This window comes from Parasteatoda tepidariorum, chromosome 10, assembly GCF_982258835.1.
Source record: "Parasteatoda tepidariorum strain Cologne lab strain chromosome 10, Ptep-v5.0, whole genome shotgun sequence".
NCBI lineage: Eukaryota > Metazoa > Arthropoda > Arachnida > Araneae > Theridiidae > Parasteatoda > Parasteatoda tepidariorum.
In genome coordinates this window covers 101878037-101899633 of record NC_141764.1, presented here as the reverse complement: position 1 = coordinate 101899633, position 21597 = coordinate 101878037, and the positions used below count along the sequence as shown (strand labels likewise).

Here is a 21597-nt window from a genome sequence, read left to right as displayed (position 1 = left end):
ATAAGGAACATATAACTAATATTTATAAGGAAATTACAAGTTATGTTGTATAAATACAAACTTGATACAAGTGTATGAAAAAAAAATTTAATGTTATACCGAATATCTTTATTATCCAGTATGTTAATTTGAATTTAAAAGTAGTTATATTTGTGAATAATGATAAATATAATTCATATTGTTTATTATATTTATTTATAATTATTACACTTATCATTTTAAAACAATTTTTACCTCTTAATTTTTTCCCCCACTATAATTAAGAATACAAATAATGCATATCTTGAAAGCAAGAAGTAATTATTTAACAGCTGAATATTTAGATATGCAACAAAACTATGTATATAGTATTCAGCAAAATGAAATTCACAAGTATTTGGATAAACTAAATTTTCAGCATAGTAAATGAATAGGCTGAATATACTGTAAATCGACACTAACTACTCTGTGTATTTAACAGAAAGCACTTAAATTTGTATTGTCTTATGTTAAAAAGATTATTAAGAAGATTTAAAAGAATATTAAAAAGATTTTTCTTTAAAAGATGTCTAATGTACAAAACTGCTAATGTTCATCTTTAAAAATGTCTAATTTTTAGTATAATCTATACTATACACTAAATTTGGTTATAAATAAATTTCTTAATAATATCACTGCAGATTTTCAATAACACATGAAAATGAATACATAATATTACAAAAGATGTGAGCTTTCAAAAGTACAAGATTTTGGTTACTATTCAAAATATAAGTGTTTCTTCAAAATTTGAAATTTATTTTTTCTAGAACATATTTAGAAACACTATCCTTTATAAAAAAATATATAAATTTTATGTATTAATTAAATTTCACATATGAATATAGGTTTTTGACATTTTCGACATTTTTGACAGTGAGGTTTTTGACGTGACGGTTTAAACCATGGTTTAAACTGTCAAAAACTGTCACATGTCAAAAACCTGCCAACCCTGAGCTCCATGTTGAATGACGTATTTTTAGAGCTTACGATATACCCAGAACATACAAATTCTTTACTTTATTACATGTATAGATAATTCCAGGGGCAGAATTATTTTGAGCTATCCGCGACAAAATTCTCTGGAGCTTATATCTTTCTGCAAGATACTTTTAATAATAACAAGCATACATGTTACTCATTTAAAATAACAAAAGCGGTGTTTACAAAAAATATATATATATATAATTTTTTATTCTAATATTATGGGTGATATTCTCAAATTTTATCGAGGGGGGGGGGCACAAATTATTTCCCTCTTCGTATTTTGTAAATAATCATCGTAATAAAAAAAAAAATCATGAAATTGCCAAAAAAGGATCGACGACGAATCGGGCTCCTCAAATGCGTGTTTCGTTTTGAGATTAAGCTGTTTTAATAAATAATATGGTATAAAAAATATGGAGAAATCAATAATAAATAACAGCCAAACATTCCACAGAATTATTGCCTTAAAAAGCAAACATTCAAATGCACGATTTGAATTTTTCAAATTGTTTGAAAAACATCGGGACATTTAAAATCCACATGAAAATCAATATCAATAATTGCCAGAAATACAATTGAAACAATACATTGATTTACAATACTATCAGCGTAAATTGAGAGTGGCAAAAAAATAATTATCTAAATGCATGATACAAATATTGTGTGTAAATTTCTGTAGAAGAGAAAATAAAATTTTTTTTTACTTTTCAAAAGAAAATGTTTTTGCAAAAAATCTAACGTTCTAGGACAATGTGGCTGTGATTCGGCTACTGGATAGATAATATCATATTATTTTAAGTTTTTTCTTGTTTTGTTAATAATAAATAATACTAAAAAATTTCATGTAATTGTGAAAAACTATTAGCAAACAGTGTTCGTGCATATTATACACATCAGTTCATCATTAATATAAAATAGTTGCAAACAAAACTTTTACTTCAACTAGTATCTCCAAAATTGAATTTTTATGCTGTGTACTAAGCATTCTTTATTTATTTAAAGACCATTTAACTTATAAGAAAATGTTGTAAGATATTGAATGCTGATTGTCTGTTATTTTTTTATTAAATAATGTATGTTTTGATGTTCGTTTACATTAAAGGCCAACATAACAAAAAAACATAACTTTAAAAATTAAATGGAAACTCTTTGTCATAGTAATTTTCCTTCATTAACTAACTAAATAGCATTTATAATAAAAATTTTACTGTGCAAAAAAATTATACAATTTTTGTCTGTGCAATTAATAAAAAAATTGACATAACAACCTGGCTTCTACAATGTCCACAGAGCATATTTGTCTTCTGTGCAATCTTTTTGCTTTAGTAGAAGCTAGCCTAAAAGTAAGAATGGAAAAAGTTAAATAAAATACACACGGATATATATAATTGAAATTCAGTTTCACACTTAAAGTTTTGCCCAAAAAGATATGCAGATATAGGAATGTGTGGCTAAGACCACATTTCAGGACTAATAGTCAACTTAAAATATTATAAGAGCAAAATTAAATAAATATTTTAGTGACTCTGCTTATGTGTCATGACCAAGGTGGTGGATTCGCTAAAAACACTCTCACTCTAGTTTTCAGTGGACGATTTGAAATCGAAATTAAATTAAAGTGAAAAATATTTAATGACAAACTGATTTGAATTTTATTATTTATGGACTACACATATTAATAAATATTTTGCTTTTCTCCTTATTTTATCTACGCATTAATAAATAAATCAAGAAAAAATAAATAAGTTTGTTAGACAGTAAGAACTTGTGGGTAGATACGAGTAGAATAGATGATGAGGAAATAGGGTTTGTGCGGCCCTTCTGAGATATAAGTGCAGGAGAAAGTAGCTTGATTGTAGTAAATTTAATAAATTTTGAGTTATCTAAAGCAGCAGCATTATACCAGAATCATACTGATTACAGTTAAATCTTCATTTAGATGGAATAAACGAATAAGTATGTGTTTTGCTTAAGTCTAGTAATATAAAGCAACTGAGGAAGCTACAAATAATAATAAATATTTTTTAAAAAAATGGAATTATTTTAGATTTTTCATTTGTGTTGGTATTTGTCTTACAGTTTGTTCCATGCATGATTTTGTAGTGTTGCCCAGTACAGATTCTTCCCTTTTCACTCAGCATAAAAAATAAATATTCAGCTAGTTTTTAATAAAATCTTAACTTTTCTAAACATTTGGTTTATTTTAAAGCAAGAATTTATGCATTTTCCGGGTGCCTGTTGATATAAGGTTGGGCATCACTGTTGTAATGAATCAGGACTTTTGAGAAAACAAACCAAAGTTAGTCACTAACTGAGAATATAACTGAATAGAGTAAAAAAATAAAATAAAAAAGATGGGTTCTCTTACCATATGACTCCAAACTTTCCTCTTTTCTTGAGAATGTCACTGGGATAAAACATAATGATATGGAAGCTTTTTCACCTATAATATTAAATAAATACTTAAGATTTTCAGTATTAAGTTAACAAACCATAACTGAGAAAAAAGAAATTATAAAACTTTTTTCGTACAGATGTATTTTGATGTTATGCTATTGGATCACATATGACTCCATTATTACTGGACTATATTAATGGACAATGTTATGTTAATGGACACAAAAAATCATGAATACATAAAAAAAAAAATTAAAGACCTGAGAAAAACTTTTCTTAAAAAAAGTTTTTTTTTTTTTAAAGTTATTAAAAATTTATCAATGATGGGCAAGTTCCGTAATACAAAACCAATGGATGCACTCAAAATATTTCAATTTTCAAATTCAGAAGAAAACTATTTATGTGATGAAATGGTGCATCCAGATTTCATAAATATCTAGAGTGATCTGGAGTAACACGACCAGAGTTGCCAATACATATTTTGATGCATATTTTCTACATCAGATTGGAGTTTCACTCTTCAAAAATGTTTTTGGAGGTGAAAATAATCCTTATTAAATTTTTGTCAATACTAATTAGATTTTTTTCAAGCTGTTAGAAAAGGGAATCTCTTCAAAAATCAGCAGATTGTATCATTCTTCATTAATAGATGAAGATAGTAGTCTAAAAAAATCATAGAAACTTACATTAATTGAAGTCAGGTAGTCAATGAAAAATAATACTGATCAGTATTCTAAAATTTAACATTTTGTTCTAGCGGTATTTTTCTTAACCTGTATGATATGGTCTACATAAGTAAACACAATATGGTCTGGTATACGTAAAATTAGTATCTTAAAAATAAAATAAAAAACATTGGAGCTTAAAACAATAATACGCATAATATCACAAATATTCAAAAATTGTAAATGCTGTAAACAATAAAAATTCCCAGATATCAAAATTAAATCAAACTAATAACTGAGTCGACATTTTGAAAATTAGATATATATTTATTTTAAAAAACTATGTTTTACAGAAGTCATTCTGTATCCTCATCTTTTTTTAATACATCCCCAATTGTCTTAGCCTACTTTAATTTTTCTAATTCTTTCCAATCACCATAAATAGAAATAATATTATATATTAATATTAAACACAGAAATTTAATTTTGAATAAGTCATATTTTTAAAATTCGGTTTCTCAGGAACTATTTGAAAGATTTTGCTTAAATTCTGTATTTTGCCCTGTAAAATTATGTTCTTTAAAATGATGTAAAATTTTTTATACTTTACAATTCAAAAATGTTTCAACCATTCTTAATTAAAATAATAAATATTACTCAAGCTATTTTTTGCACAAAATTAACTTTGCATAAACGATTTTTTTAATTGAATGTAAAAAAAATTTTAATTCGCTTAAAAAATACTTGAGAAATAGCAAAATACACAAAAAGTAAAATTGAAATTAAGGGATCTAAACATTGGAGCACTCTCCTGACCAAACTATGGGGACCCCCTATTATTTTGGGGGTCAGAAATTTAAATCAATGGTATCAAAAACAAGGCATGTTTATTCAGTATGTTTATTAAATCCAAAAAGGGAATGTTTATTCAGAGAAAGTATGCTTTAGTGTCCAATTTCGTAACTTATCGTCTGGACTAAATAATTAGCATATTTGAGGCTATCCCTTTGAGTCATTCAGATTGAGTTCAAGAACATGAAAAGCTGATCATTAGATCAGAAGTTATTCAGGGTTGTCTATTTCTTTTTCTTCTTTTTTTGTCTTACTGTACATACACAAGTATTTAACTACATTAAATGCAGAGTGCACAAGAGAACAAACATATTGTACACATTCTTTGCATAAAAAGGTCACAAGGGCTGATCAGGGTTAATTGCCAGTGGTGACCCTACCCTTTAAAATTTTTCCTCAATATTTAACTTCAGGCTGAATGTTGCAGATGGATAATCATAATATAAATCACAAATCAATATAAATCAATCACAAGTCAAAAATCACAATATTCCACCGACTGGCAGGATATTGAAGGGTACTGGCCAAATTTCTGCAGCATTCCTAATCACATCCTATAAAAATGAAATACATTGAAACCTGAAAAAATAGCCAAAATATAAAGGTATCTAAAATCAAGCAATAGAACAAAAATAACTTAGTTTTTTTTTTTTTAAATATACAATTTAAAAGCAGTAAAAACAAAAAATGAAATACAAATATGTTTATACTTTATCATATCTTTCAAGGCAGTATTATAAAAAGAAAGTGATTTCATTTTTAATGGAAAATTTACAAAATAAAATACTGAATACAAAATTAAACATAGAAAATAGATTAGTATATTTTCGTCCTCAGAAATTAGAATAAATGAAGAAACCTTAAATAATCTTTGATGAATACAATAGCTATTTGTAAGACTTAAATAATTAAATTAAAAAAAAATTTAACAAAAGACTTTTAATTAAAAATTCTTTAAAAAAGATACTTACTTTCCCTTAGAATACATAGAGGACGGAATTCCCAAGAGGTAGAACAATGGCTATTGTCAATTCTAATACAACTGTTCTGATTCATTTTTGCACCTGCCTTTTTTTCTTTATTTTTATTCAACAAAAATTTAAAAGAATATTGTTCTTTATTAAAAACCAATTAAAAGATTTGGATATCAGAAGCGCGAAATTACAACGGTGCTAATTGGTAGTTTTCTTAGTATACAACTTTAAAGCGTTGTTTTAAACAAGCATATAGCTTACTTTAAACTTTTTAAGGGCTTTTCCCACTGATAATAATTCACGCAATGCCGATCGCTTTGAGAGAGTCCTAACGATCAGACCCGCAGTGGACTGATCGTTAAGACACGGTTCCCAGCAGATCACCGAAGTCAAGAATCACTGTCTGCGGTAAGTGTGCGGGTGGGTGACCACTTGGATCAGTCTGCGTAGGGACCGAGAGTGTGCGGTATTGGTCCTCGTTAAACTGGTCTACCATAAAGTGTTCAACATCGAGTGCAGGTCGCCGGGCTACCGAAGCGGGGGTGCCATCCCCTCTGCAGAAGATCAAAATTGTGTTGGCATGTCTTCGGATCATCCTCAGGGATGTTTCCCAGACCGTCGCCAATAGCCCATTGTGCAACTCTAGAGCGACGAATGAACTACTACAACAACAACAAAAACATTTCATCTCCTGGAATTTTTTTGTTTCCCTCCCCCCTCTAAATATTCATGCTTAAGCACGGGAAAATAAATAACTTTGTCGCTTTTGCAAATGCAGTGGGTACTCGCATGTGCATGGGTTTTTTAGGTTTAGTTGGAATTTTCTGATAATTAAAGTTTCAAAAACACACTGCTGAATGGTGCATTTTGCGTGTTAGAGTTTTATTTGAAGGAGCACGGTGTTCAGGTATTTTTTCGAGTGATTGTTTTTATCTTGTTGTAGTCCCTACGCATACTAATCCAAGTGGTCACCCACCCGCACACTGACCGCAGCCAGCGATTTTTGACTACGGTGATATGCTGGGAACCGTGTCTTAACAGTCCACTGCGGGACGAAATGATTTTGCAATTTTCAATTAATGATCCATTATTGAAAAATTAATAAAACTAAAAAATTATTTTAAACTGAAAAAAATTTAACTCATACAATCAACATTGTCAATTTTCAAGTATTCAGTAACTTTCGTATTGAAGGAAGGGAAGTGTTGCCATAGGTAAAGAAATTTCCATAATAGTTTTCTTTAGAACTATGTTTAATGTTGTTTTCAGTTCCATATAGTTTTTCAAGTTAAGAGATTTCAATCTATATGAAAATCAAGAGAGAAACTAACGTACTTCCTTCCTCTATGACTTTCCACACGCTAATGGGGAAAGCATCTGAAGTGTTGCCATAGGAAAAGAGTTCTGCTCTACGCCACCTGCAGCCCATTTCGATCGCCAGTTGATTTATAGCACCATCTGTGTTTAGTTTTGTAAAAGATTATCCATCTGAATCCATCCATAATCGTTGCTACGACCGTGACTGCGCGCTTTCATGATGAGCAGTAGCAATGCTATAACATGTATTTAACAATGTAATTTATGCTTAATTAAGTAACAGCTTTTGTTAAATAATGGCTCCCACTGTAGAAAATGAAGTTGTCGAGAACCAAAATGAAAATGTTGCTGATAGTGCACCATCGAGGCCGACTATTGGAATTATTTATCCTCCACCCGAATTGAGGAGTATCCTTATGATAAAAATTTTTTAAATTGAAGATTTGTTAGACGCAGCGTTTTAGGACGAACAAACTACAGTATTCGCTGATAAACAAACCATTTAATAAGACACATATAAAAATGTGCAGCGGAAATTATACTTTCAGTTTACTTTATCATTATACGACATGCATTATTTTTACAAACAAGTATCACATAAAAGTTTTTAAAATATTTATTCTGTATTAAACAACTTATTAATAATTATTTTTATAACAATATTTGTAAGAAAAGGTAGTAATTCGTTTAGGAAACAAATTACAAATCCTGTTAAATTGCTAATTTTTTTATTTTACTCTTTTGTGGCCCCTGGTATTGCCGTTTAATAATAGCTGTAAAGCATAATTTAATTTAAACAAGCTTATAGTTTTTGATGGTGCGAATTTCGCTTACGAAAATGTGTTTGCTGTAGACAACAAAAGGTTACTCGTTATTGCTTAAGAAGCGATGGTAGATTTACATCCCAGGCTAATGGGGAGATTTCTGTATCATAGAATAATTGCCCCAAGTCTTGGCAAACTTCCGGATAGCGGCGTGTAAGAAATTTAAAAAAACATAACTGAAAGGGATCAACTAGAAGGGTATATCTTCTGGGCAAACCTTTACATGTTTTTTTAAAATCTTTATGTTAAAATTCAATTTGGTGATTATACTTGTATTAGATCACAATTCAGAAATATCACCCTAACTTACTAAGTGAGTAATTGAACTATTTTTTTTCTTTAATTGATTTTTTTTATTTAAAGATGGATGCATGAAAAGGAAGCTAGTTCTTCCGTAGACATAATGTTATTTTAATGTCCATTAGATTGCCACTTAACTGTTCATTTCATTAAAGTGACCGAAATTTGGAATCATTTTCAAAGAAAATGATTTAAATCTTTTCCTTTGATGCCTGTCATCCCACAATAAATTTGAAACACTTCGAATTATCTTGAAATGAAGGAAGAGTGACATGACCTTTCTAACAGAGTTCCCACTGACCTTGAAAATATTTAAAAGTAGCAAAAATAAAGCAAATGTCGATATTTTAATTTCTGTGTAACCACATTAAAAATGTTTTCCAATGAAAGTATATATGCATGAAAATTGCGGCTTGCTGAATGTCTTATTGATAAAGTGGTATATTAAGATAAGTGCTATTAACCACTACTAAAATTTTTCAAGGACTGCGGTAACTCTGCCTAAACTCTTATCCTAATTTATAAGTGGTCGTAATAAATGTTAATTTTTAATCGTTGTAACTTTTTTTTCGATGTTATACAATAAATTTACCAATCATACTTGGCATGTTTTCTCGAACATTCCCAGAGGTCTGTCTAGGTTTTTCTGAGAAGTACCTATTTTGTGAAAATTATGACATAATTTGTGAAAAATTCTATTAAAAAAATCAACACAAATATATGGATTTATCGCTTCTTAAGGGATACAAAAATAAAATTTTTAAGAAAAAGTATTTTGTGAAACTACCGTTTATCCTAAAATTGAATTTGTGAACTGCCGTTTTTCCTAAAGTTGAATTTGTGAAGGTACTGCTAAACGGTAGTAAATTCGGTCTGGACAGACCCCTGGTTACCAATAGCCAATTGTGCAGCTCTAGCAAGCAAACCAATCATACTTTTCTTATTTGATTATTGTATGTAATCATTTTTTGAATTGTCAGTCCATTTGTGTGATTTCAAATTAAAACATATTGTATCCGTTTCTATCTTGATACGTTTTTGTTATTTATCAAAAATAACTAGTTCCCCAAGTTTGTCCTCCCCCCCCCCCAATTTTTTTTTTCAGATTGGGCCAACTTGAATAAAAAATAAAAAAAACCATCTTTATACCCAAAAAGAAAGAACTGAGTTTTTAAGATCAAAAACCTGTGACAATTTTCTCTGTCTTTGGAGACATTTTATTACAATACTTGCATTATAGTTATGATTCATAATATCATGTTTAAAAAATATAACTAAAATTATTGGTGCTATTTTTTTCCTATTAATTAATCCAAAAATTTAATCAATTAAGTGTTTCATTATGAATATTTAATATAGTTATTGGAAGAAAGTGTCTTAAAAGAAGTTAATTTTAGTATGTTATCTATAACAGTTTTGGTACATGCAGTTCACCATCAATCAAAAAAATATTTTAGAATTTTGGCCTTATTTATTCAGAACTGAATTTATTATACATATAGAAGTAAAAAAATGAAGTAATTATTCTCGTAATCTTGGTAGCAGTGTTTAAAAGGAGAATCTGCAGCACTGCCTTCATTGATCTAAATTAGTCTGCTACCTCAACTCAAATTGAGACAATTATAAAAATGTTACTTTAATTTGAAGAACACATGTAACAAAATTTACAAACATGAAGTCTGAAAATAATACATAAAAACTTCATGTTTAAATTTAAGTTGAATTTTAAGCACTTATTCTAAAAAAAATGAAATAATCCTGTATACAGTTAAGCTTGTAATCAAGTGACAGTTTTTTTTTCTTCTCAATTTAATCTTTTAATTTTTATTTGAAACACCTTAATATATTTCTTAAAACAGGAATCTCAGCAATATTAACCCATTTATTTATTTTTTTTTAAATTAAGAAGAAAGCACATGAAAAATAAGTAAGATTTTTGCATGGAAATTTAAAGTTATTAAATTAAAAGATCCTTAAATTATGTCTTAAAGTTTGCTTAACTTAGACTTATGTAAATTTTATTTCCTAAGAACTGATAGCTATTAAGTAAATTGATATTAATTATAGTTTAAATCTGTATAAATTTTCTAGATTTGCAAAAAATGTCAAATTTATAACATTGAAAATTAAGAAAATGTAAGGAAATTTTGATTATTAAAAACGTTCTACTTAATAGTTATAAATTGAAAAATATGCACAAGGTTTTACCAACCCCACAACAATGTGTCCTTCCTAAGAACAGATTATGAATTTTCCTATCCCAATTAAAAGCACACTTGCATTGTTGAATGTATTTTAATTTATATATCAAATTAACTTAGCTAAATTATTTAATAAAAACTAAATTATCAAGTTAATTTATCATCAGTTTTTTGGAGTAAAATCTATTTATCTAGTAAATTTTTGAGAAAATCAGGGTATATTTAAGCATGCTAACCCATAAAATCCTTGGTGGATATTTTTAGGCTGGGCCTACTTTGGCGAACGCCGACACAAATTATTGTTGATTGTTCTTTCACTAAAATATTTTTGTGAAAAGCTAAGTTTCTTAATCATCTCAGATTCAGTTTGAGGCAAATTTTTTGGTATTTCTTAAATGAAATCTAATAAATCAATTATGTAGCAATCCTGTATAGTTTTGCCCAGAGTTGAAGCATTTTATTCAGAATAATTTTTGATGATTTCTATACAACCCTTGTTCTTTGTCTTCACATGAATATTTGTTCAGTACCTTAACATTTTATAGATATTGTTGATAAGACTGCTAGTTTTGTTGCCAGAAATGGTATGTATTGCATTTCATATTATACTTTTCTATTTTAAATTGACTGTATAACTGACTAAAATATTCTTTGTGATTTGTTCACCTTTAGCAAAGTACTCATTATTGAAAATATGTGTTTCTGTAAAAATAATAGAATGTTCTGTTTTTTTAAGTTGCATTCTAATTAGATTTGTTTTTATCTTGATTGTTTATATTAATGAATAACTATAATTTAAAAGTAATATTCCATTCTTACATGTTCTTTAAAATGCAATTCTCTTTAAAATGCAATTCTCTTTACTATTCAAATTTATTAAATACATTGACTACTTCTTTGTTTTTCCTGAATATTCATATACTCAAAGTTCAAATCTATGCCTGAATCACAATGTAAATCTTAAACTATGCCTAAATCACAGTGTTTTTGAAGTGAGAAAATCATTTACTGCATACTTGGCGAACAAAGAGCACGGGGCTAGCTTATATGATCAGAAAGTCTCTTCCCCAGTCGTGGTTGCCGTGAGAAAAGTGTTGATCCAAGCAGACTCTTCAATTCTCCTTTTAACATGTAAAGTCTATAGCGGGCTTGTCATACTTTGAATCGATTTTTCTTGTTTAAGAATCGGAGTGATAAATTAAAAAAAAAAAAATACTAATAATTTTTTCAATCTTTCCTATCCACGAAAATGTAGGTCAATTTTTTTAAAATCTTTATTACTTTTTGTAATATTGCCTTTGAAACTCAAGTCACTTTCTACCTTTGAGAAAGGAGGAAGCAACTTCCACCCCCAAGTTCGTTCTCCAAGAGATGATTGCGGTCTAATCTTCCCCGTAGGTGGCCTTGCTCCCTTCCTCCCAAATACTTTTACTCTGTTCAACTCTTTTTAAAAATCTAAGAACTGATATGGGGAGCATTTTGAAAACCAATAGCTTACTTTTTATTTATAAACTTGTAATTTATTATGAAAATTATATTCACTGATAATTCGTTCACTCTATATACATTTTATTTATGTGAAGGTTAATTTAGTTCATTCAAATTGTGAAATTCAAATATTTAAGTCTAAATCAAATTTACATAGTAAGCAACCATATTTGTTTAAACAATGGATTAAATGTCAATATAGTTTTTTAAAGTGGTAGAATCTAATTAGTTTCAGAACAGTGTTACAATCTTTAAAAAAAATTTATTAAAATTAAAAAAAATGGTTGTGAAAAATATTCGAATTGTAATTGAAAGAAAAAAATTTAATAAGTAATAAAATAAAATCTTGAACTCAAGATTTTACTTTAACATAAAAAGTTTTACAAATTAACAAATCAATTTTAAAAAAATTAACAAACTTTATTTGATTTATAGAGAAAACATAAATTTATTTTTAATGTAGTTACTTTATATGAATTACTTTCATATGACTACATAGTAAAATTTTATAAATTTAAATACGCTGGTTATTTAATTAGTTCTCTAAATAATCAAATCAAAATAATAAAAAATTCAAGATATAATTCGAAAAATTCCATGTTAAATAAAATGATAAAACCATTTTGAAAATAAAGCCAATTTTAGAGTTAAAAAAAATATTTTTAAAGTTTTTCTTAGAACGAGAAAAAGCATAATATAAGATGTAGAGTGAGTTTCTTCTGATATCTTTTGAAAGCTAGTTGACCCCCTTAGGTTGCAATCCCCTTTTCTGTGACAGTGGTTAGTCAATTAGTTTCGGGTTATTTAACACCCCAGGAAGTATACACGTACCCCCACCAAAAATGTAGGGGATACAGTGGAACGGGTTTTGGAGGTGTTCTATATTTCAGGCTGAACTTTTACTGAAGGTTAGAAGGGAAATGAAAAGGCCTTCTCACGTATCCTTTGGCCAAGATTGCATACATATAATGGGTCATTTTCCCAAAAGGTTATTTTCATATCTCCAATATACTTTATGATATATATATATATATATATATATATATATATATATATATATATATATATATATATATATATATATATATATATATATATATATATAGTTCTGTATTAATAAATTTAAAAAAGTAAAATTATTAAATTCTTCAACTAGAATTTGACTGATTTAATTACCTTTTTTTATTATATTTATTTCAGATTGCCATAATAATTAAGTAATTCTAGTTTAAATCAGCCATTTTAGAATTTTTCATTAAATCTCTTGTTCTTGAAATTAAATTTAAGTCTCATTTTGCTTTAAAAAATTTGGTATATCGCTACAAAAAAAAAAAATTTAATCAGAGTTCTGGCAGAAAAGCTTGCAAATCAGCAGTTTTGTGATTTATAAATTTTTACGAAGTAGGGGGAAAATCACATGCCTGTTCCAACATTGCTAAAAGTTGCTGATTTCCATTTTAGGAGTTACAGAGTATCACGAAAGTTTCTTTCTCCTCCCTTACTCAATAAAAACATCTGGAAATAATTCTAAGAAAAAAAAGTTTTCTGGAGAACAACTTTTCTAACAGCAAAACTTATACTGAAAACAAAACCAAAATTTTTTCATCCTGAATCAAAAATCATTCTATGACACTCTTGCAATGTTGCTGAGATTCTCCCATGAGATTGTAGCTTCTTTTAACTTGGGCTCATTATAATTATTGTTATTATTTTTTTCCTACAAAAATTTATTCCGATAGCTCTTGTCTTTATCCAATCGTTATTTATATCTCTCATTTTTTTAAATCTTAATGTGGAGCTAAACTAAAATTCAGCGGCGCGACAGCCCTAGAGGGCCAAGGCCTACTGTGCCCATCTCAGTTTTCTTGACCTTGGGATCTGGGGTGCAGAAGCGTTAATGTGGAGCTATCTAAGTGATATAATTTTTGTTTCAAAAGGAATAATAAAAAACAAATTGATGTTCATTAGCCTGTTCTCAATTTAAAATTATGGTCAGATAGATATTGTTTGCATGTCATTTGTATTCTCTTGGATTACAATGTTTGGTGGTAAACAATGCCTTCAACAATACTATTTGCCTATAGCTCATATCCAATTAAATATCATTTCAGGTCCTGAATTTGAAGCCAGAATCAGACAGAATGAGATTAATAATAAAAAGTTCAATTTTCTGAATGTTGGAGATCCTTACAATGCTTATTATCAACATAAAGTCAAAGAGTTTAAAGAAGGAAAAGGAGGTATTCTATTTTTATACTGTATGTTTTGGTATTTTATGTTTCTTCAGAGTTTCTGCTACACACGTATGCATTATACTGCTACACACCTATGCACTATACACAAACGTGTGAGCGTTGTTTGCTGAAAATTTGCCATGCCTAAAACTTTAAATGACTCATTATTGTAGAAAAGACAAACTCATTATAGTTTAGACATCTTTTGAATTATAAAAATAACCATTTTTGCAACAAGAATAAAATTTATTTAAAAGAAATAAAAATTGTAAACACAAAGACTACACTTAACAAATTATACATCACTATACCCAGAACAGAAGAGACTAAAACACTTCCTCCAAGCACAAGAGGAAGTAATACAACAGAGGGGAAGAAATCATCCATATATTTGTTGAGACTTATCCATATATTTGTTAGAAAAATATCCTTCAATAATTATTACTTATTAAAATCTAACAGTTCAGTTATACATAGACAACTAATTGTGTTATTCAATTATATATTAGCTTTCATTTAAAAATACTACTTAATTTTAAGGTCTCATAAAATTATAACGTATTTTCATGTGTTTGCTCTGAGAGTTCTCAACTTCAGATTTAAAACGAAAATCAATCGCAGCACTATTATCACAAAACATGTTTCATTTGTTTTTTTATCCGTTATCACATTTTTAGACCACTCTAACTTCTTGGCTGACTTGCATGGCATCTTAATAGAAGTTAAAACACTTTTCTGTTTAATTTTTTTTTTATTTCTCTGTTAAAAAATTTTCTGATTATTATGAATATTTTATTATCTTCTGAAAATTACTTAAGTTCACGCTTGTTACCTTTTTTTTTTCTTTCGGTTTTAGAAACTTTGTAATGTTTACCATATTATGAGAAATGCTTTAGATAAAAATGCATTTCATTATCATCCAGTTTTTTTAATCGTTTAAAAAAATGGCCAAGAAACTTTTGAAAATTCTTGAAATGCTACAACTAGCCACGACCAGTAGCAAACTTCCTAACTTTGCCTTTTACCTTGAAACATAATTTTTTGCTACTTTTGAAGTTTTTTTAAGTATATATATTGCGAAGGAATGTGCAAAATTTTTTAGATATGTTTGGCTCTGATTCTTTTAATGAGTTTATTACATGATACAAGGCTTCTATTTGATTTGCATTAAGTATTTAGCAATGACAATAGTTCCACACAGTAGTATTTACAGCTAGAATAAACTTCCTTGATAAAAAAAAAAATTATTAATTTTTTTATTTTTTTAATTCAATTGCAGAATTTTTTTTTTCTTTTTAATTTAGAAGTTGCATATATGTTTCAATAAAAAAAATATTGATATTTATTTTATGACTTATGTATTACTTAATCTCATTAACAAGCAAGTTTGCTGCCTGAATATTATCGAAATCCCTTGCAGTTTTGGTTCGTTCTTAAGCGCATCGCTTAAACAAGAACGCTAGGCTACTGTATTTTAACGTTTCATGAATATGCTTTGGTCCTATCGAATTCAACCGGAAAGGATTTGCAACAACTGTTCTGAGGGTGAAATAACCACATTGAGAAGGGGCAGTAGATTCTTAGCGATTTTTTTAAATTAAAAATTTTATTGGCTTATAATGCATTAAAATTTTCCATTTTTAAAGTTTTTATTTTTTAATAATTTTTATATTTTACTTTTAATAATTGCATTATAAATTGCCTTTTTCTATTCAAGTACAAACTAATTTTCCCCCCCTTTTATATTTTCAGTTTCAGATGGTGGTATTCCAGCTCCTACTGCAAAAGTATGTAGCAATATCTTCATTACCTTATTTTGGGTATAGTTTATAATCTTTCTGCAATCAAATGTATGGTTCGCAAAAAAAAATTAAACCTTAAAGAGAGTTTCAAAATTTTAAAATTTCTCCCAATTTGCATTTTCTGTGCAAATTTTGCTTTTTTTTTTTTTTTTCAAAATGAAACAATTTAACTTGAAAAAAATAAAAAAAATATGTAGTGAAGAAATAAAAGCATTCTTTTATTCTTCTTTTAATACTTGAGAATTCAATTACTAGATTAAAAGTTATTTAAGTATTATACTTTTTATTTTATTTTGCATACTATATTGTAACTAAGTGCAAGTAAATTCAATTGTTCTATTTTTAAGTGACGTTTTTTTTAAATGAATAAATAAAAAAGCAAAATCAATTCTTGTAAAGCAAAATTGTCAATGTTCCTGAACAATCCTCAAATTCGTAATGTTTGTTTTCTTTTCTCTTAAATTAAACTTATTTTATTTTTGTAGGCTACATCAGTGTCTAAACCAGACTTACAAAAGATAGCTGAGCTTCTTAGTGTTCCTAAAGAGCCACCTCCTGAGTATGAGTTCATTGTAGACCCTCCCTCCATTTCTGCATTTGATTTGTAAGTATTTCATTCATCCCTCCTCCCATTTCTGTGTCACAAACCTTGATGCTGTATAAGTCTGTTATAACAACATTTCATAATAAGAGGTGAAATTGTCGTCTTTAGCAAATAAACACACTTAATGTAAAAAAACTGTAAAAAAATTAGGAAATGAATTGAACGTATTTACTTTTTAATTTGAAGAACAACTACTTTTACTTAAAATACACATGGGCAGCAATTGCATGGTGGTTGACGTTACATTTTGATAGGTTTTCATATATTTTAGTTTTGTTTCCTAAATATTTAATTTATTTTTAAAAAAATTATATGGACTGCTATTGAATAGCCCAATATTATTATTCATATAAGAGAAAAGAATGAAAATTGTAAATGTTTTATATAGAAAAAAGAATGTATAATATGACTAATGTTACACAGAAAAGGCATGGACTAAAATATATTTTTATTTTGAAATTCTTCTATTATGAACAATAATGGGATTAGTTTTTTTAAAAAATTATTTAATGAAGAACTACTAACTAGCAGAGAATTTTGAAAGTGCATATGAAATAACATAGAAAGTGGCAAACAAACAAAAAAAGTTTTTCTCATCGATGTTACAAATATGTTTTTCTTTTTATAAAAAAAAAAAATTACACCCTCCATCGTCTTCTCAGACATAAGGCATCTTGCAGTCCAATACAACACTGAAGTAGCTCCAGAAGGTGAGAGGGCACAAAAGTCATCACAGGAATGAATGTCAAGAAGAGAGGGGCAATCGAATAGATGCTCCCCAGTCATAGGCAAAGTGTTACAGAGCACACAAAGAGGTGAATTGACCAGGTTAATTTTAAACAGATGGGTGGGCCTGCAAGTAGTCATGTCCAGTAATTATTCTAAGGCAAGCAACTCTCTCGACTCTGGGAAGGAGGGAAAGGTGAGAGCGCTGCTGGTCATCAAGAAGGCTAGCCCAGGACTTTCCATCAGCTAAGTCCCTAAGAGTAGATATTGTTCTGTGCCTGAATTTGCTCTTAAGAAGCCGCCTTGCATTTCTAAGGGGAACTGGATGAGAAAATGGATGCAATGCTGAAGCCTCTCTAGCCAACATGTCAGCCCGTTCATTTCCGTAAATGCCACAATGGCCAGGGATCCACTGGAGGACCACCTCTCTTCCAGAACAAAGAAGAGAGTCAATGCATTGTTTACACTTAAATTCAAGTTCAGAGGGGTATAAATTATATTCAGAAATGGTCTGAATAGCAGCCTGAGAATCGACAAAGATAACAATGTTTTGTTCAGATGGTTCACCAATAGCTGTAATAGCGATAAGGATTGCAAACATTTCTCCATCAAAATTGTCTGCCCAAGTGTCAAGAGGTTCTCTAAGGCTGAAATATTTGGAATGAGTACCGGCTCCAGCTCTACCAGTTGAAAGAGTGGCGGATCCATCAGTAAAAACCTGCAGCCATTGCTGGTAAGAGTATCTCTCGTGTGTAGTGGCCAGAGCAATGCCAAGACAACTCGGTCTGGTGGAAGTCCGATTTCCGAACAGGCAGTACCAAGTCAAATATAAACTGTATTGAACTTTTATAAAATAATGTTACAACTATAAACTATATTGAACTTTTAATAAACCTATTACTATTATTACAAAATACTTAAAAACAACTATTTTTTAAAATTTTATGTCTTAAATAATTAATAAAATAACCAAAAAATTTGTTAATGGAGTTATGCTATTATATAAGGTCTTGAGAAGTATTTTTGGAGGAATTCAAAAAAATAGTGTGAAATCAAAATAAAGTAAAACCTGTGCAGTTTTTTTAGACCAGCATTTACTGAATTAGGAAAAAGGGTTTTTAACTAAAATAGTGTCATTTTACGCAAGACAACATGTCTTTTTAGCTGAGACAATTGGTTTTTGCACATGCATCCCTGTATCAAAGTTTTAAAAAAAAATTATTGCAAAATTACCTTACTTTGTATAATTTAAATTTTTTACTTTAAATATTCTATTTCAGAGATATAGTCAAATTAACTGCACAATTTGTGGCCCGGAATGGTCGGCAATTCTTGACAAACTTAATGAATCGTGAACAAAGAAACTACCAGTTTGATTTCTTACGACCTCAACACAGTTTGTTCAATTATTTCACTAAACTTTTGGAGCAATATACTAAGGTAAAAACTTTTTTGTCTTTTTAAAATAATCCGTAGTAATGTAACCTGATTAAATCAACTATTCATTATTTGGTTCCATTCACCTAGCACGTGCAGTGCACTATTTGTATAGTATTTAGTTTTATCTTTATTTCACCACTTATAATTTCAGCCAAAATTTTGAATTTAATTCCTACTTCTGAGCTATAAGTCTTTGACTGTTATGAGTTATTATGAGCCATGATTTTTTTAATATGAGCTATGATTTTATATACAATTTACAAACCATTGAAATTAAGTTCTAGAGAAATTTTGAAATCTAAAATAATTATAATTGCCTTCATAAAAATAATTTTTTAGGACTTTTTGTAATCAGTGAAACTTGGAATTTTCAGAGAATTTGAATATACCAATTGGGCAAACTTGGAATTTGCAATTTACTCGTTAAATTACTAAACTGTAAGCAATGTGCAGCTTTGTACTTATAATCAGAAAGATCATAGCTGCAAAGCTGCCAATCAGTATAAATATAATGAAACACTGCTACTGTGTTTCATCTATTTTATTCTCACATTACAGTTTTATACTTTTAAAAATTCATCAAGTAGTATCATTATATTCAATTATATAATAATATGAAAATGGGACAACCAAAGCTAAGATCAGGTTGAGAAAGACTGATAAAAATGAAAATAAACTGGAAAAAGAAATCTGGAGAGAGAAGCATGGAACTCTATTGTAGTTCTGGAAAAGCTTATCATTTAATTCCTTGACGTCCATTGTTATTTTAATAAATGAGTTCTGTGATATAAATAGTTCAAATTAATTATGTTGACTTTCTATGAAACAGGAATTTCTTATATGAAAATTAAACTTCATAAACCATTGGAATGTTGAACATTTTATTCTTTAAAATCAATTCATTCCTATTTATCTTGAGCTTATTGAAGTTAATAATAATTTTTTTTGAGACAGATTTTTTAAAATGTGAAATAGTGATAAAACTTTTAAAAAAAAATGAAATCTAAAATTTTGTTCTGGAAATCTCGTAAAATTTGGTTTTGTTTGAAGATTGGCAACTGCATTTTTATTAAACTTTAGAATTAGAGCTATAATAATAACATCTAACTTATTGTATAATGAACATAGGTAATGAAAAGTTTTAGTAGTCTTATGAGCAGTTTTATAATAATTTTGGCATTCATATACATACTCTTAATGTCGGCACACCAGGCCCGGACTGGCCAGTAGGCAGACCGGGCAAATGCCCGGTCATCTAACCGGATAATCTAACCTTTCATCTAACCCGGTCATCTAACCTTTTAAGATGTCTAAACCGGGCAAATGCCCGGTTTAGACATCTTAAAAGCTTTTGGAATGGTATCACAAACGTGTTCAGAACTAAAAAAAAAAGTGAGAGATTTTGAAGGTGTACAAAAAGTTACAGATGATTTCCTTATTTGCGCAAATAAGGAGCTTGAAGAAACAGAAATTCAAACAAAGTTTCCATAAAAAAGATTGAAGAAAAGAAAATTGATGCCGAGTGAGACAGCGTCGAATGAAACAGTTTTTGATGATGAAGCCACTGCATTTAAGATAAAAGTCCATAACATTATTTTCAGCACAGTTGTAGCATCAATGGAACGCCGATTTCCAGCAAATGGAAAATTGTATGCCGATTTTTCTATATAGATCCGAAACGTTTCCCTGAAAAACGTTTTAACAAGCTTCAATCTGGCGAACTAAATGAGTTAAGCAAACTCTTGCTAAAATTTGACGAAACAGCTATAGGTGAAAATTTACGGATTGAACTAAGAAATTTAGCTTTATATTGGGAAAAACTGAAAAATTCAGACTTAGAAGATTATAAAATAATCACAGAAGATCATTCAAATGAAAATAATAACGATTTTACTTTGGAAACAGAAGAAGTAAGTCTAAAATGTGAGACACGCAGTGCGTGCAAAAATTGTGTTATTTGTTGCTACAAGATGTTACAGACCAATTCTTACAATTTAATTAGTCTAGCATTAAAATTTTTCAAACATTGTCAAAAAGTCAGGTGACTGGTGAAAGATCATTCTCCACATTAAGAGTAATTAAAAATCGAATGAGGAGTACTTTATCTTCGGATAATTTGAATGCTCTCATGGTAATGGCAATAGAAAAAGATCTATTAATGGAATTAGATAGCCACGACATAATCGATAAAGTGACAAAAAATAGTGAGCCTCGCGCGCACGCGGTGTTTAGGTGAAGTAGAGGGCCGATATCTCTGAAATGCCTGGGCCGGCTTTAGATCCCAGTCCGGGCCTGCGGCACACATTTGGTTTTTCAAAAAAATATTGATTTGTGATGTGGAATGATGTAAAATTTATAATTTAAAATTCTGTTAATCAAGCAATAGTTTGCTAATATTTTTAGACTTTTCTGTTAATTAAATATTCATGTTAAATCAAAATATCAAATGTAAAAAATATATATATAAATGAAGCGATTCAGCTTTTATTATGTTTGCGAAATTTAGCTTTCAAACTAATTCTTCCCTAAGTGTAGATATACAGGGTTATAAAATTAGCCTCTTTATAATATCAGAAATGAGCAGCAGCCACTGTACTTAGCAACTGATGTACGTTTGATGTTATTTATTTTTTATAATATTGATTGTACTATACATAGTTGTATGTTTCAAATTTAATTAGTTATATTTGCATATTTAAGATATTAATTCCACCTAAAGATCTGATGAATAAACTAAGGAAAGAATCTGAAACTCCTAAAGCTGTAAGTCA

General features: G+C 28.9%; 2 protein-coding genes across 3 annotated transcripts in view; one reads left to right on the top strand and one right to left on the bottom strand.

Annotated features, from left to right (window-relative positions):
- Window positions 1-6113, bottom strand: part of LOC107448911 (meiotic recombination protein REC8 homolog) — a 64358-nt gene extending 58245 nt beyond the window's left edge. Inside the window, exons 1-3 of one of the 2 annotated variants that reach the window (XM_087153525.1) lie at window positions 5888-6113; window positions 3371-3445; window positions 2271-2339 (exon numbers count right to left, since the gene is read on the bottom strand). In XM_087153525.1, the coding sequence (XP_087009651.1) occupies window positions 2271-2339; window positions 3371-3423 (122 nt within the window). In that variant the 5' untranslated portion in view covers window positions 3424-3445; window positions 5888-6113. Of the gene's footprint in view, window positions 1-2270; window positions 2340-3370; window positions 3446-5296; window positions 5417-5887 lie in introns of those variants that run through there. The other variant, XM_087153526.1, reaches the window with a different exon arrangement.
- Window positions 6114-7305: 1192 nt separating this feature from the next.
- Sf3a1 (splicing factor 3a subunit 1) overlaps window positions 7306-21597 on the top strand; it is a 57538-nt gene continuing 43246 nt past the window's right edge. Inside the window, exons 1-7 of the mRNA XM_043038809.3 lie at window positions 7306-7615; window positions 11078-11116; window positions 14132-14260; window positions 16007-16041; window positions 16542-16660; window positions 18667-18826; window positions 21527-21589. Of these exons, the coding sequence (XP_042894743.2) occupies window positions 7504-7615; window positions 11078-11116; window positions 14132-14260; window positions 16007-16041; window positions 16542-16660; window positions 18667-18826; window positions 21527-21589 (657 nt within the window). The 5' untranslated portion in view covers window positions 7306-7503. The remainder of the gene's footprint in view (window positions 7616-11077; window positions 11117-14131; window positions 14261-16006; window positions 16042-16541; window positions 16661-18666; window positions 18827-21526; window positions 21590-21597) is intronic.